The sequence below is a fragment of the Sphaeramia orbicularis genome, chromosome 7 (genome assembly GCF_902148855.1).
Source record: "Sphaeramia orbicularis chromosome 7, fSphaOr1.1, whole genome shotgun sequence".
NCBI classification, from domain to species: domain Eukaryota; kingdom Metazoa; phylum Chordata; class Actinopteri; order Kurtiformes; family Apogonidae; genus Sphaeramia; species Sphaeramia orbicularis.
In genome coordinates this window covers 26,262,143-26,278,784 of record NC_043963.1, presented here as the reverse complement: position 1 = coordinate 26,278,784, position 16,642 = coordinate 26,262,143, and the positions used below count along the sequence as shown (strand labels likewise).

General features: G+C 38.2%; 1 protein-coding gene across 2 annotated transcripts in view; it reads left to right on the top strand.

Moving 5' to 3' along the window:
• Positions 1-16,642, top strand: part of LOC115422873 (metabotropic glutamate receptor 4-like) — a 277,054-nt gene that overhangs the window by 222,658 nt on the left and 37,754 nt on the right. For both annotated transcript variants that reach the window (XM_030139485.1, XM_030139486.1), the window contains exons 5-6: positions 4,075-4,229; positions 4,844-4,984. In XM_030139485.1, the coding sequence (XP_029995345.1) occupies positions 4,075-4,229; positions 4,844-4,984 (296 nt within the window). The remainder of the gene's footprint in view (positions 1-4,074; positions 4,230-4,843; positions 4,985-16,642) is intronic.

Sequence of the window (16,642 nt, the reverse complement as noted above, 5' to 3'; positions counted from 1 at the left end):
CAGCAGCCTTGTTATTCTAACTTACACCTATATTTTGTGTCTTTCGGCTGTATTTTCCATTACTGCTGTGCCCCAGCTTTAAGTTGGTATTCATTATCTACCATGAATACTTGCAGTCCAAATCGAGAATGAATTAATTAGTTGCAGTCTCAAATAACACATAGCGCTGTCGTGGCTTTGTAAAGCAAAGTGTTTCCCGGCAGCAGCAGCAGCCAGTCAGGGCTGGTGAAGTCCTGGTGGAAGCGGGCAGTGATTTGGGGCGGTCCCTTGATGATGACCAGGGCAGAAGTCCCGGTGCTCATTGACTTAATCCGGCCCTGATAACGGGTAATAGTCTGGATATATAGTAATTACAGAAAGCCAGGGGGATTTCTGAGCTCCATGCCTGCTCTATCCTTGAACCCAGTCAGTAAGAGCTGGCAGCGGTCTAATAAGAACCCAGAATTGTACACAGAAACCATAAAAGTCCTGAGCTCTATTCATGCAGGCCTATTATGCTATAAAAATATTTATGGATTAGGCTTTCACATTTTAGTTTTGTCTTGTGTATGCCTTGTGGGGGAAACAGGGTTTTATCACATTTATGACATGAGGTATGTGATGAGAACACATAAAAATCATTATCTCCCTTTCACTTTATGTAAGTATTTAGTTTTTCATCAAATGAAAACATATATAAGATATTTTTTTGTTTGGTTTTTTACCAAATTGTCATATCGTCATCTTCCTAAAATAAATTAATTTTTGGCAAAAAAAGGCCTTTTTTTCGCCTAAATCATCTCCTCACGATGCTGTCCACCTCCGGTAAAAATGGCCTACATTCTGAGCTGAACAGATCTTGTAATCCCACGTAAGATAACTGTATATATCAAGAGTGCGACTTAGGCCTGGTTACATTTTAGTGTTTCCTGAAAAACCTGAAAAAAAATTAAGATGATTAATTTAGGAAGGTGATGATATGAAAACACTAAGCAGATACATTTAGCAACTTCAGGCTTTTCCATGGGATTTAACCCTTTATAGGGCACTCATAGAGATACTCTAAAATTCAAAACTTCAACCTTAGTGTGTTATTACAGGACATAACAAGACTCTATTACTTTTGTGAATTTTTTTTTTTTTTTTTTTTTTTTGTAGAAAGTCAAGGTCAATAAAGTTACCAAATTTGGTTCCTTAACCGTAAGTGGCAAAAAAAAAAAAAAAAATACAAATAAAAAAATCCAAGAAGTAAATACAAAAAATACATGAAAAACACATGTAAGGTGAAAGGAACATGTATTTTAGAACATTAGACCAACATTAGTGCTGATCCAGACCCCTGTCCACATCCACATTATTTCTTTGAACATCATTTCTTACATCAGTACCATTACTTCATGGTACCTAACAAAGCAGGTACATTCACTGTTCATGCAGAGGTGGACCTTACAGACCCTGTAGACCACATTGGAGCTGAAATTGTTGCCTCACTGTCCTCACTGTAACTATTGCTGCCGCTGTCTTGTAATGGATGCAGAAATTACCAAAAATAGTCACTTGCCCGATAAAGGGTTAAATGTGCACTAAAGAACATTCATGTGTGTTCATTTGTTTATTTGGAGATTGTATTGGAGTCCATTTTGTGTTTGGATGCAGTCATTTGTTGATGTTAGCAGACACTAGGGATGCACTGATCCCACACCGGTATGAGATATTGGTCTGACACTGATCCAAACAGCTGGACTGATATTGGTGACAGTGCATCCGATCCATAGGACAATCTATTCAACAATACTTTTAACCAAGATTGCAGTTAACTATTCATTCATCCATTCAGAGAAAACAATTACCCACAGTCAAGGTGGGTGGTGCTTTACACAGAAAACAATGATCCTAGTCTCTTCCACATCATGAGACAAATGACTTGTTATACAAACACTGGGATCGGATCGGTACTCAACACTGGGAATTGGAACTGAAAAAGACCCATCAATGTATCCTGAGTGGACTCCATCTCTGAGCTAATGGAAGCTATTGTTGCTACTGTAGAATAGCAGAGGAGGAGCACTTAAATTCAACAGGAAGCTTAAGGGTTTATATGTCGTGTCCTCTAGAAATCATTGTATTTGTCATTATCATAGAGGAAGGTAGTTGAGGAAGATTCTCAAATTTTAGGGTATTGAATTTCCTCAAATACTACTTGGGCCCTTCATTTAGCTTAGCCTCAGAGGGTGCCATATGGAGGTGGCTTATGTAAGAGATAGGCCTTTATTTTTAATTGCTTCTGTTTAATAAGTAGAAATGGTCTTATTTAGTACAAAAACATGTTTTGATCCACTCCTGTTTTAAAACTCACAACAATCCACCATGAATATAAATACAGATACAATTATTCTAGCATTTCAGTGACTAGAACCCATCCATTATCGATATTATAAAAGCCAAATGGCCTCTGTGTGCGTGTGTGTGTGTTCGGAGCTTCACACAAATCCGGAAAGAGCTGACTGCTGCAGTCTGGCATACTTATGTATTTTTGGTAATGGAAGACAGTAGTGAAAACGACAAGTTGATAGGACCAATATTTTGGGAGATAATCGAAATTTTGGAATACAATAGCCTGTCAATCGCATTGCTACGGTCAGAACATTTTTGGCGGTGACTGCTGGACAGATGCGGAACAGCATGCATGAATACACAACAGCATAAGAACTACCACATCTGGAACCCGTGGATCCCCATGGGTCAACGCGCTAGTTATGTAAGAACTGCCCTCCGTTGGTACTTATGTGTATATAGACCAGTGTGGCTGAAATAGTATGATACATAGTGAAAATGGACAATAACTCTTTATATGAGTTATCTGGAGCCATGAAGTGTTGAAAATAGGCAGATTATATTACTGAATGTATTAAATTAAATTTGTATAAGTGAACATTGTGTTTAACTGCCAGTAAATTACATGGCAGGCATCTGAAATTTATACATATTATTTTTTTCCTTGACTTGAATTTGGAGAACAGCTTTTATTTATTTGTGTTGGCTCAGCTTGTAATTGACTCTATGACTTTATTCAACTCACACACTTTTACACATTACAAATACTAATTAATACATACACATTTCTTCACATTACAAATTGAGACTTTAATATAATTATAGGGCAGAACTTTCAGCTGAACTCCATTAAACATTTGTGTTGAATTCAGATGGAAGATTTCCACCCAAACACGATACCTTTCCTTGTCTCCATTTTATTTTTATATCAGATCTGTCTGCCTGTCATGTCTCCTGTTACATAACCTCTTAACGATGAAAAAAATCTATTTCTATCCTCTTTTGTACACGTAGCACGTAATTGCATCTTATGAAACGCTCATTTCATTAAATATTTGGAGACTCTGCAAAAAAAAAATCATTACCAATCAAATGCAAATCCTTGTGGTCATAAGACTGAGGTAAAGACAGATAAAGTCACTGGATGACTCATTGCTTGCCCGTTCCACATTTTCCCAAAAAAACCCACAAGGTTAGACTGTCCTTCAAGCAACTGCTAAATGTTATAAGATGTTGAGACAGCATGTGTTACATAAAAAAAGAAAAGCTGATGTCTACAGTGCAACACGATTTGATGCTTTATCTTTACTTCTTCATGCAGTGTCTTAGAGGCGATATGAGGGCCGGTAATGCCCTCTTGCCAGGTGTTTTTTATGTTTCTGTGCTCCTGCATCCTTGATGTAACTGTGGTGCTACATAAGCAGCAGTGCTCACTGGCAGTTTTTATAGCTCCCCAAACTTACTTTCATTGGCAACAAGCCTGGACTAATGTGGCAAGGGTGTCATTCTGCAACACCCAGGAAGAACTGCACTGCACTGAAAATGGATGGAGCATCCATGGTGGCTTTTCATTTCTACCGTAGTGCCTTGTGCAGCTTCATCCAGACTAAAATTGCATATTCAAGGAAAACGCTGCATTATATCTACCCCACGTCTTAGGGTGCATCCAGTGTTTTTTCATAGCTTATATATTACTGAATATGCAAATAATAGAGCACAAAATAAATACAGGCATATGTTTCTGTCTTTTTCTGTCCAAAGGCGGCTTCTCCAAGCAGCTAAGAAGGCCAATCAAACAGGCCATTTCATCTGGGTTGGTTCAGACAGCTGGGGCTCGAAAATATCTCCAATTCTGAATCAGGAGGAAATGGCAGAAGGCGCAGTTACCATCCTACCCAAACGCCAGTCCATCAAAGGTAATCATAACACACTGACTAACATAACTAGTGCTCTCAATGGTTTAGTGTCCTACAAAACAGGCTCATTTTCTTTTCAAGTGAAACCTCAATACTTCTGCCCTTCCAGCTCAATAAAAATGAAAAATAAGTGTCATATGCTACTTCTTATACTAAGTACATAAGGGAGAGGTTTTAGGACTATTGCTAAAAAATAAGAAAATAAAAAAAATAAGAACTGAATGAAAGCTTAAGTGGTATCTACTGTTCTGTATAGTACTTTAAGTATAGTAATTTCTTTGCCTACAGTATTACATACAATAACCATTGTAATTTTCTGGTAAAGTAAGAGTAAATGAGGGCAATAAAGTAAAAAAAGCCACTTCAAATACAAAAAGGACAAAGTTGTGACCCTTTATGTCATTTCTGCTTCTACTCATCTACTGTTTGCACTGTTTTTTACCTGTACATACTGTTTCACATTTCTTTTTTTATACAATGTATATATTCTTGTAGTGTGTTTATATTTTATCTGAGTATTTGAGTTTGCACCTTAGCCGAGAACTACCTGCCTATATTTCATTATGCGTACACATAATGACAATAAAAATTCTTGAATCTTAAATTTCTTTCAGGTTTTGACCGTTACTTCATTAGCCGAACCCTTGAGAACAACCGAAGAAATATCTGGTTTGCAGAGTTCTGGGAAAATAACTTCCAGTGCAAGCTCAGTCGACATGCTGTGAAGAAAGGATCTGGCATCAAAAAATGCACAAGTAAGTATAGCCTTGAAGGCAGGAAAGATAGGAATCATCAAAGTGTATTGATCGTGCCTGCAGTGAAAGCATTATGTGCATATATGAAGAAACTACTTGACATGTAGAGGAAAAAGTATTTGTCACCAGGGAGAAACAATCACACTTGTCTAATTTAGGTCAAATGTAATGAATGTAGATAATTGAATAGGAATCTCTTATTTTGTGTGAGAGAAATTAATGCTCCTATCACTCATGTGTTGGCTAGTTCAATTTGCAGTCGGCAACAATTGCAATCACCAGAATATGTGAGCGCATGCGCTGAAAAATTAATCAATAGTAAATTCAATCAGCCCACTGGAAACAAGCTCCCAGGTCATTATAATCAGTAGGCTCTCCAGGCCCGTCTCGCACCACACTGCATTTCAAGTAGTCCACACTTACAGATTTGAATACACAGCACAACTCAAAAAACATCAGCAGAGATACGTCGATCTGCTTGTCTGACTGTGACTGTAAAGCCGTAGTGAATAACAACTACAACAACTACAAAGTAGTGCTACAACAACTGTAAGCTGTTTAAAGATTCATAAATATTATTCAGGTGCAGACATTTTTATCCAAGAAGCAAATTACAAGGTGCTGTTTCTGACAGTAAATACCCAAACTTTCATAATAATAATAATAATAATAATAATGGATTAGATTTATATAGTGCTTTTCCATTAACGCATACTCAAAGCCCATACAATGGAGCCAATACTCATTCACTCACACATTCACACTCTGGTGGTGGTAAACTACATATGTAGCCACAGCTGCCCTGAGGCAGACTGACAGAAGCGTGGCTACCAGTCCACACCAACAGGCCTCCGACCACCACCAAACATTCATACGCATTCATACACCAGTGTGAGTAACACAAGTGTCAGAAGCAGGTGAAGTGTCTTGCCCAAGGACATAATGGCACATGACTACGACAGAGTGGGATTCAGACTGCTAACACGACCCACTCTACCTCCTGAACCATGGCTCATAGATCATAGATCATCAAAACTGTGTGCTATTGGTAGAGCTATGTTTATTTATTTATTTTAAAAAGATGGAGTACATCCTAGAATTCCAGTTATAAGACTTAAAAGACTATAAAGCACTACTGACATGACAGCATTATGGATAATCTCAGTTGTAGTAGCCTGTTAAATGTAAAATCTGTCACCACTCATGTTATCTAGCTAATGGCTTTAAAATAATAAACAAATATTCAGTGGTCATGCACACACAATTGTTATGGAAATGAAATAACTGCTAAGACGTTTCACTAAATAAGACTGCAAAACACCACTGGAGAAGCACCAATTCAGAGTTTATTATTTAGAAGTTTTTCAGACTATTACTTCTCTCAGCTATGGAAAAAGAGACCTTTTCTCAACTAGTAACACCTTCAGGCTCCAGAAGACATGTGATCTCAATTGATTTCTGTGTTAATCACTTGTTATTGTGGTTGGTCTGGAGTTAAATTGCCGCAACCTTTTTTCCTTTCTGTAAGTGGCCCTGAGGGTGCAGTCAATTTTTTCCCCCTTTGGTTAGCGTACATTAACACCGTGTCTTACAAGTTACTTCAAATGCATCCATCATGGTGAAAGTTTAAGCCTTTACTTTATGCTTGTTGCTACTGAGATCACTAAAATTACACACTTATTAAGGACGAAAGAATGGATTTCTCTCTTGGAAAATCTGTGGAAGGGAGTAATCACCCTCCAAAGACTGGGAAATGAAATTCTTAAAGTACTAACATGATTAGATGGGCATGTAATTATTCCATCTGCCTGATATCAACGCTTTTAATCGCACAGAACAAGTCTCTGGCAACTGATTTATGTACCATAACAACCGGGTAGTAACAGGTCAGCTTCCAGGACAGAGATATTAAATTGTATCAGACTTTGAGTGCAGAGTAAACAACATCAGTGTAGATGTATAATTCAAGTCCATTTTCTGATCCCTTTCCCTCTGTTCTTGTATTTGTTGCCCTGGAGGCCAATGTTTGTCATGTAGCCTCAGATCTACATTGTCACCCTGAACCAACAGGTCATTTCACTTCTGTGGTGATATTCCCAGAGTACACCGAACACTACCTCTGATCTGCTGCCTATTATAAATTCCCCACATATCTCATAAACATATACTATAGCACTTGCAGTAAATATAGGAAGATGTTGCACATTTGCATTAAATATTAGTATCATATCAGTAAAGACAATACGGCAAAAACAATTACTTGTCTTGTTTTTTTCAGTCAAATGAAACTCAAAAGAAAGCATCAACGAAAAACGCTTCTCTGTAGTAATTCTATATGTTACATATGTGTAATATCAACAAACCACAACAATAACAAAGAGCAGAAAGACCTTCTTGCTGTGAGGCAATAGTGCCACCTCAAGAAATATGTTAACAATTACTAGGTTATATTATATTATTTATAAACAAGTTCTATTTTAACTTTTTGTTGAGTTCTCTGGAGCAGTGGTTACCAACCCTGGTCCTCAAAATCTACTATCCAGCACACCTGACAGTTGTTATCAGGCTTCTGCAGAGCTCAATGATAGGCTTTTCATTTGAATCAGGCATATTGGAAGAGGGATACATCCAAAACATGCAGGATGGTAGATCTCAAGGACCAGGGTTGGCGACCCCTGCTCTAGAGGAACCACTAATCTTTTTTTTTTTTTTTTTTTTTTTTTTTTGGGGGGGATCACATTTTTATTTTCATTTTCATATCATTTAACAAATGAAGTCCCACAGAGGTATTTCAGGGGATACAATATTGCTTGAATAGAGTCTCAGAACAAAAGTACCAACAGTGGGCCCAAGACATAAGGACGTGTCATGGGATACCATAGAACACTGTGATAGTATGACGATAATAAAAGAAAAAAAAGTGAAGTTAATTACACACCCAAAACAAAATAAAAATGCATACATAATCTACAAAAATACACATACAAACACAAAACATACAGACACATAGAGACACACAAACATATATAGACAAGACAGAGGGGACTTGACATCTAGCGGCACTAAGGTGAGAGAGTCAGTGGCTAAATTAACATATAGCATGTTTTTCAAAGTGTCAGCAGTGCTACACCAGGTATTTAGAGTGCTTTCATTAGCACCATTAATTCGAGCCAGGAACCACTGATCTTGATTATCTATTTTTCACGTAGATTAAAAAAATCTAAGTTACATTAACCAAACGTATTCTATGTAGTGCTGCTTTGGGCCGTAGTAACAGAAACAGAGAATCAAACAAGATATTTTCAGACTGGAGACCCTCACCTCCTTGGATCATACCCACCATGGTTAATAATTATTCACTAAGGACAAATAAAGTACAATAAACATGTATTAGAAAGCAATTCATTGACCCTTAATACATACTCCAAGCACAGTGTTTGGATTCATGTTTTGCAATTTCAGCATAAATGTTGTCAGTACTGTTTTTCAGTGCTATGAACTCTTATAATGGAAATATGCGACAGTTTTGGATCGTCTTTTAGATCAGCAAGAATTTGATTATTTTGGCAGATACTGTCATGCAGCATTTGGGTCAATATCAGCCTTCATTTCCGAGAAACTTACAAAAATGTCCCAATGGTGAAGAAAGTCCAGACTTTGGACGATTGCTGGCGAGGAACGAGATATGGTCGAGAGCTGCCTTGGGTAAAATTATCAAACCAAAATGTGCTGTAGATTTTGAGTTACAGGCCCTGACAGATGGATAGACTGACAGACAGATGTTTATAATACCCCAATGGGGCTTGGGTAACCAGTTTCATTCTCACAGGCTCAAAATGTAAAATATCTGCTGCAATCCAATAATGGAATTCTTTTATGTCTTATCTGATCTGCTCAGACACAGTACATCATTTTATTTCATGCACTGAAAGTACAAAACATTATTCTGTTTTGGGGGGCAGATTGACATGAAGAATAAAAGAAAATAGGAAATAATAGAGAGCAGATTGATGTGTCCTGGGATGACACATAAGTCATAATTACGATAGCTCAGCAGACAAAGTGTGATCTTGAAATCTGCGTCTGTCAAAGACACTGCACTATTCCTACTTTAGGGGGATATTATTCAGTGTCTTATATACTGACTCTGTCAAATTACACACATTATAATGACTATGGAGCACAGTATTTCCTCTAACACTACAGATATTACAGCATTTGCTATAATTTAAAGTTTCCCGTTTTACTGGGCTGGTGGCCAAGCTGACAGCCTCTGCAGGTGTGTGTTCATTGCTGACGTCACATGAACACACACTGTGGATCACAGTCGGCGCGAGGAGCGAGGCAAACTGCATTTGAGTCACCCTACGCTTCACGTCCTTGCAAGTGTGAGTCATAAGTTCTGTCAGACTGAAATGCATCCTGCTTGCCTGCCTAATTGTCTACCATTTGTTGTTCACTTCAAGGACATCACATGCAACCAAGAAATAAAAGACATTTTTTTTTATATGCAGCATATATGCCAAGGTTCAAATCAGAAACAAGCGAGAAAATAGGACATTTTTTTTCCTTTACTGTGGTGAAATTAACCCTTTATGAAAGGGTGAAATTCAAAATGTCAACCTTAGTGTGTTATTGCAGGATATAACGAGACTTTATTACTTTTGTGAAATTTTTCAACATTTTTTATTGTCATGTAGAACATCAAGGTCTAAGTTACTGTATAGACCATTTCAATGTTGGTAAACAGTGATGATGTATTTTGTGGGCGGGGCCTAACTGGTGACAGAAAGTCAAAGTTGTGGTGTCAACAGTACATGGAAGCTGGTATCAGGAGCGTGAACATCAGCAGAGAAACAGAGTAATGGATGATACAGAGGCCTTCTCCAAGTATTTTAATGGTCTTTCAATGAGAGACAAGGTGTCTTACAAAGATAACCTGACCATTAGCAGCAGGGAGAGGTTTCCTGATCCATACTCACTGTCGGCTCAGTGGGTCATGGAGCCAACAAAATGGCCGAAGCTACAGTGGACGGACATCTTTTTATATCTTGTTGAAAAATCCAGTGTTAACACAAAAGAAAACCTCAAGCCATACAAATCCCTCAATGAATATACCTTTGTTGTGCCGGACATTTTAAGGGTAGAAATATCGTGGTAACTTGCACAATTCACAGGAGAAGAATCACATACGCAGCCATCGGTAAGATTCAACTGGAACACACTGAGGCTGTGTCACTTTTTTTTAGTGAACATCCTGTTTGACCCTTCAGTTTGAGGGCACAAAGAACATATAACAGGTTGGAATATATAACAAACTTTGTGGTCATGTCCAGGATATTGAATACAGAGATTTGTGTGATGGTTTTCATGTGTTGAGGACCGACATACTGCCTAGTCAGCCACAAGGACATAAACCACAGTTTTAAAAGGCGTGGGCGATCATCAAGTCGAGCAACTATATACTGACAGCCAACTGCACTTGCATGGCTGGGTAAGTGTTGTTTAATGTACATACTGATATGACATAGGCACTGCAGAGCCCAGAATTCTGGATGATTTCATCAGTCCAGCCCGTCCGTCTAATGGCTTGCAACCATGAGAGTCTACGGTTTGCCTCAAAGGGCGTCTTTAACAACAATATTCAGTAAAAGTGCAGGTTGCTTTTTTAAGCATTTCTATTCTGACAACCTATAGCACTACAAGACATTATTTCTCCTCTTCACTCTCTATTCTCTCTGATCTCTCAATTTACTGTACCTCCATTGATGTACAATGTTTTTCTGCCACCACATTGCTTGCACAACTGCAATGACGTACAGCGCGACGTTGACTCTGAAGTGGTCTATATGGTTTCTTGCCCGTATGTGGAAAAAAAAAAAAAGTCCAAGAAATATGTATAGAAAATACATGAAAATGTGAAAGGAACCTGTATTTTTAGAACATTAGAGCAACAGAAGAGCTGATACAGACACCTGTCAACACACACTATATCCCTTTGAACATCATTCCTTACATTAGTACCATTACTTCATGGTACCTAACAAAGCAGGTACACTCACTGCTCATACAGAGGTGGACCTTGCAGACTACATTTGACCTGAGATTGTTGACTCACTGTAACTGTTACTGTCACTATCTTGTAATGTATGCGGAAATTACCAAAAATAGTCACTTGCCCAATAAAGGGTTAAGACTAGTAGTATTCCATGATAATAGTCTACTGAATGGGAAATAACATCCAGAAAGCAAGGTCATCTATAGCTTCATTTTTTATAGACATGCACAATTATAGCACTTATATCAGGAAAAACTGATGTGCCATCCGGAACTTGATGTTACAACCATTTCACTTCATCTGACAGACCGTGTCTTTGGAAGTAACAATGGCAAACACTGTCAAGCAATGCATCTATTTTTATCCCTTTAGCTAGCCAAAGGGCCAAAGCCAAAGGGATAAGCTTGGACATCATCAGCGCTGATGATGTCCAAGCTTTTCAATTACAATAAGAAAACAGGAAGATTTGTAACAGTTCTCATCCACATTTTAGCAAATCCCTTCCAAATTAGGAGTTTTTAAGAGCTGTGATTACCAAAAAAAACATATCCAAAGACAGATGTTATGCAGATTTGATCATTTAACCATCACTAAATACTTGCACAGACAAGGATTGTTTCTACTGTTGTATATTTTTACACTCAGTTGATCGATAGCTGCTGAATCGTGCATCATTCTTACATTCTTACTCCATCACTAAGTCCACTTCTGACCCACCAGCATCCAAATGAACCATGTCCTACCAAGAACCATCCATTGCACTGTATCATAAGCACATAAATTCGACACAGAGCCCAAAATTTTCAGCATTAAACAGAAAACGCTCACCGTGAACTTCATAAAATGAATTTCTTCACATATTTCTACTTTCAGTGAAAAAGCAAAAAAGTACAAAATTTTGCCTTCATTCAAAAGGGAATATTGCAAGAAAGAGCACACAGTGTGACCTGGAGCTTTTGGGATGATCGTGTTCTTTCAGACTCTCAAGGCTTACCTTGATGAAAACTCCAGGAACATAGATAAATAAATACAGTAGCAAGGTTTCATCTTCATTCGCTCCCGACAAACATTTGAAAAGTACATCTTAACAAGTTTTTACCTCCAGCCATTGAAGCCTGACCTGAAAAGTCTAAACTCTTTAAACTTACAGTATGTGTCTAGTCATGAATCTGAAATTGGGGCTGTGTTTTCTGCTAAATTCAAACATCAAAGATAGTTATTTCTAAAGATTTATTCATTCATGCAACCTGGAAGATCAAAAACACTACCTGTCTAACTCTTCCTCAAATCATGCACATTAATTAGATACCTGTCAAAAACACCTTAAAATGTATGCCATTTTATTTAGATATCACACTGGCTCATGGAGGATAAAGTGAATTCTTTTACTCCATTTCCTTATGTGCTGTATTGTCTGTCAGACATCAGGCATCAGCATTTTCTTGCTCAGACACCATTTTATATCAGAGTATAAAGGTGTGGAGTGGTCTGGTAGTAGAGCTGTTAAGTTCACATCAATCCAGGTCACTATTGTTGCAAGTGTCAGTCTCCATCACATCTCTGTCCTCGTTTCCCATCTCATTTCAAGCGTCCTCAATCCAACAAAAAGCAAAAAGGTCCAAATCAAACAGTTCAGAAAAACACTATACAGTAGATATTTGTTTATTGCTTTAACATCAGCTATTTTATCATGGTTTAGAAGAGGCTATTCTGACAGTCTTTGTGCTACGAGTAAATTGCTATTTTACACTTGTTCAGCTGTTGAACGACACAGAAACAGACAAATATGTAAATGGTTCTGAATTTAGAAAAAGCACTACACATGATGTGAGTACACACAGCTGGAGTGAACTTAATGGAGGTTTAACAGGGTGATAAGGCCAACACTGGACACTCACTGTTTGCAGTCAGAATCCATAATTTCTTTTTAACATATTGTAATACACGTGTTCTGGAAAACTGCTTCTGTGGTTTTTCAGGCAGGTGGGGGGTGGGGGGGGGGATACATGACTGACAGCTGTAATTACCAATCGCTGTTGGGATTTCCTCTGGTCTGATTCTGTGGTGCAGAAAAAAGGTGGATTCTCTTTTCCACAGTGTCATGAAACAGCATCAATTCATCTACATTTATATTTTGGTTTTGTTTTGGGTTTTTTAGTGTAGGTATGTATTTCAATATTCCATTTTCACCTGATTTTGGCTCCTACAGCTTTCTCTGCAGTCCGGAAAACGAACTGCTGCCATTTTTGGAATAATCTAAAAGTATTTAAGGGGTCATATTTTGCTTAAACCCACTTTTATTAGTCTTTGGTACATTTATTTGTGTATTTGGACCCTAATAGTTCAAAAAGTTTGAATGTGAACCCTCCAGGTGCTGCAAAGCTATCTTTGGATTTGGAGTGGATTTCCACAACCTGTTTCAATTCCTTCTTAATTTGTTATGTTTTATAACTAGTTACGTCATGACATTTGCACATATTTAAGGTCAAGACTTCCGATGAATATTTCTCAGAGTATACATAATTGTTTGTCAGCAGCAGCGGTTGTAGTAAAAACTGAAAATATGTCCAAACTTTGAGTCGATTACCTAAAATGTTCAGTTGTTGGTTGTATTAGCGAACACAAGTGGCTGAACGGGACAGAGCAGCACAGTCAACAACCAGGAGAGGGTGGAATGTGAAGTGGCTCATTTGCATTTAAAGGGCCAGCGCTAAAAACGACCTTTCTGGTATCATTACTCAGAAATAGGGTTGAAGATGGACCTGTGGAGTTTTATTAATGAAGAATTCAGACCCAAGCATAGCATTTACAGTTTATGTAGACCACAGGGAAATGTTTTAAAATGCATAATTCCATTTTAAAGCAGCAAAATATCACTCCTTTAATTATATTGGTTGTGGTCGGACAGTGGCTCCAGTTACGGTTCACATAGGAGGAAGTTCCTGGTAAAAGAAGAGAAGAGGAACTTTACTCTCATTCACAAAATGCCACTTGTTTTGCTGCTTTCTGATGATGTCATATCCAACTTCTGCAATGGCAGATTTACCTACCAGTGTTCTCCACGCCGCGCCCCCCATCTGAAAATGCTGATAATAAAAATAGTGCTCTTGCCGGGATTCGAATCCCAGCCTCCAGTGTGGTAGACCGAAGTGTTACCTATTGAGCTGTACATCCAAATACAGTGTGAAGTGCAACACTCTCCTATTTCTTGACTTGGAGGGGGGTCTACTGCGCGCACGTCATTTATGACGACAGTCTATATAAGGGGAGTTAAATCTACACCAGACTGAAGTCTAATCATGAAGAGACAACTGTCTATTCAAGCAGCATTTGGGTCTGCATGAAAAACAAGCAGGCAGTCACAGAAGATATGTACTGTATTATTATACAGTGGGAACTACAGAACTGCATGGACTGAATATTAAACATCTTTGAACACAGCCAGTGATCGAGTGAATCACAGAGTTGTCTCACATAGGCCTATACCTCTACTGTATCCTGTTGTTTCTAATTTTTCATTATTTAGAATGCGATGGAATTCAATGCCGTAACTGAGGCCTAATTACCTAAAAACTTAATTAAATGGAACACTTTGCTTTGGTTCCAAAAGTGGTCACATTAGTGAAGTTCAATTGTATTCATTTTATTAGCGTATAGGGATAAAAAATTTTGTTTTATGTGATCTGAAGCATGTATTATGTCAATTTTGCTTTGCTTCGCCCCCTTGAAGCCCCACCAGGGCTCCAACCCTAGACCCCACAATTATCCTGTCCCCCCCCCCTCTTCCATTTAACTGGATCCACCACTGTCTGAGTATACCCAGTCAGCACCAAGTAAACCTTAAGCCCCATCCAGAAGGTTTTTGTGGAAAGTCAGATCACCTACTCCGATGTAGGGACTCGTTTCGTCACTATAAGAATTCCAGGAGATTGTCCCTCATGGGTGGTTCCTGCTGTGGAAACACACACCAACAGCCCTCATCCCATAAAATTACCCAGAGATCCCCACAGTGGAAACACAGCTATGTTTGCGGTTCATTGTTGTTGAATGACAGACACACAAAACCTCTGGGTGTTACCTCAGTAGGGCTGATGGCCACTCCTACCAGGTGATGGGAAAAAGAAGGGAAACATATTATTTAAGACAGGATGATGGGTGTAATATAGAAACTATTTACACATTCAGTATGTAATAAACCTAGTGTTTGGCTACATGATCAACATCTGATTTTTCTTTTTTTTTTTTTTTTGTGAAAATTCAATGTAAGGTAACGAATATATCGTCATGTAATTGTTATTTTTCATTATCTCTGTCTGTACTCAACTTGGCTCACTGGAGTCTCTAGTAGAATAGATAATGTGAGAGAAACTGAAGAATATTTTGAAAAAGCAAAAAAAAAAAAAAAAACAGATCTAAAATATATATCACAAGTATCACAGGGTTAGGTCTGGTTGACCTACTGGTTTACTGTCTGTACTTAGATGAAAACACGCAGTTGATTAATTACACTATTATCAGAAATGCAGTATGTGTAGTAGGGCATTAGTGACTCCAGATTTTTTCAGGTCGACTTTTTTGTCAGTAAAGTCGAAGTCGAGTTGACTTGTCGTATGATGACGTCATGACATTGACAGCAGAGGAACATCACAGACACACAGCCGTTCAACAATGAACAACTTGTACTAACGTTCACTGTAACATTAACAATGTACAGTAAAGAGCAGAATAAAAAACAGCCAATCAACAGTGCTTCTCAGACATCTAACCAAACTAAACGGAGGTTAACACCTTGAATTTTCTTTTAAATTTAACAGAACAACATAAAGTGGGCAAAAGTTAAGACAGCCGAGAACAGAGTGCACTGTCTTCATGAAATAAATGAACAGAATAATCCAAACACACTGAGACCAGAGTTTTTCTAGATCACAGTCATTTTAGTTATCCTACTCTGAGTCGTCTTCTTCCTTCAGTCTTGGCTTTGCGCTAGTGCTGCACGGGTGTTTTTTTTTTTGTTTTTTTTTAACCCGTTTTGTGGAATTTTTTGACCCAACCCACAAATAAAGTGACATGTTTTGGACCCACACCAACCCAACCCAGATCCGCTGATCCGCGCATCACTACCGCTCACTGCGCACTGCGCTAACTGTGCTCCATGTTTTCATGTATAAAGATGAGAGTATCGACATGTGCTGACTGGCGGCTCGTGCACTGTCGGGTGATGGAAGGGAGAGAGAGAATAACACACGACTAGTCAACTCCTCCAAAGTAACGTCGACTTGTGCCACAGACATCAACGCGTCGACAAACCAACTTTTCAGTTAATGCCCTAATGTGTAAGGAATATGCTTATTTAGTACAGACCTCAGCAAATAAATAAATAAAGCTAAACTGATCAGAATTGCAACTCAGTTATGACTGTCAATATCAGTCATTATAATTTTTTCCATATCATATCATTCATCCTTTCTAACCACTGAAGCATGACACAATTAATGTGCCATATGTTATATGTGAATTTACTGTGTTAAAGGGAGAGAGAGAAACAAACACTATTATGGTGAAGGGATGTGAAGACTGATATGAGGAGAGAGAATAAAAAA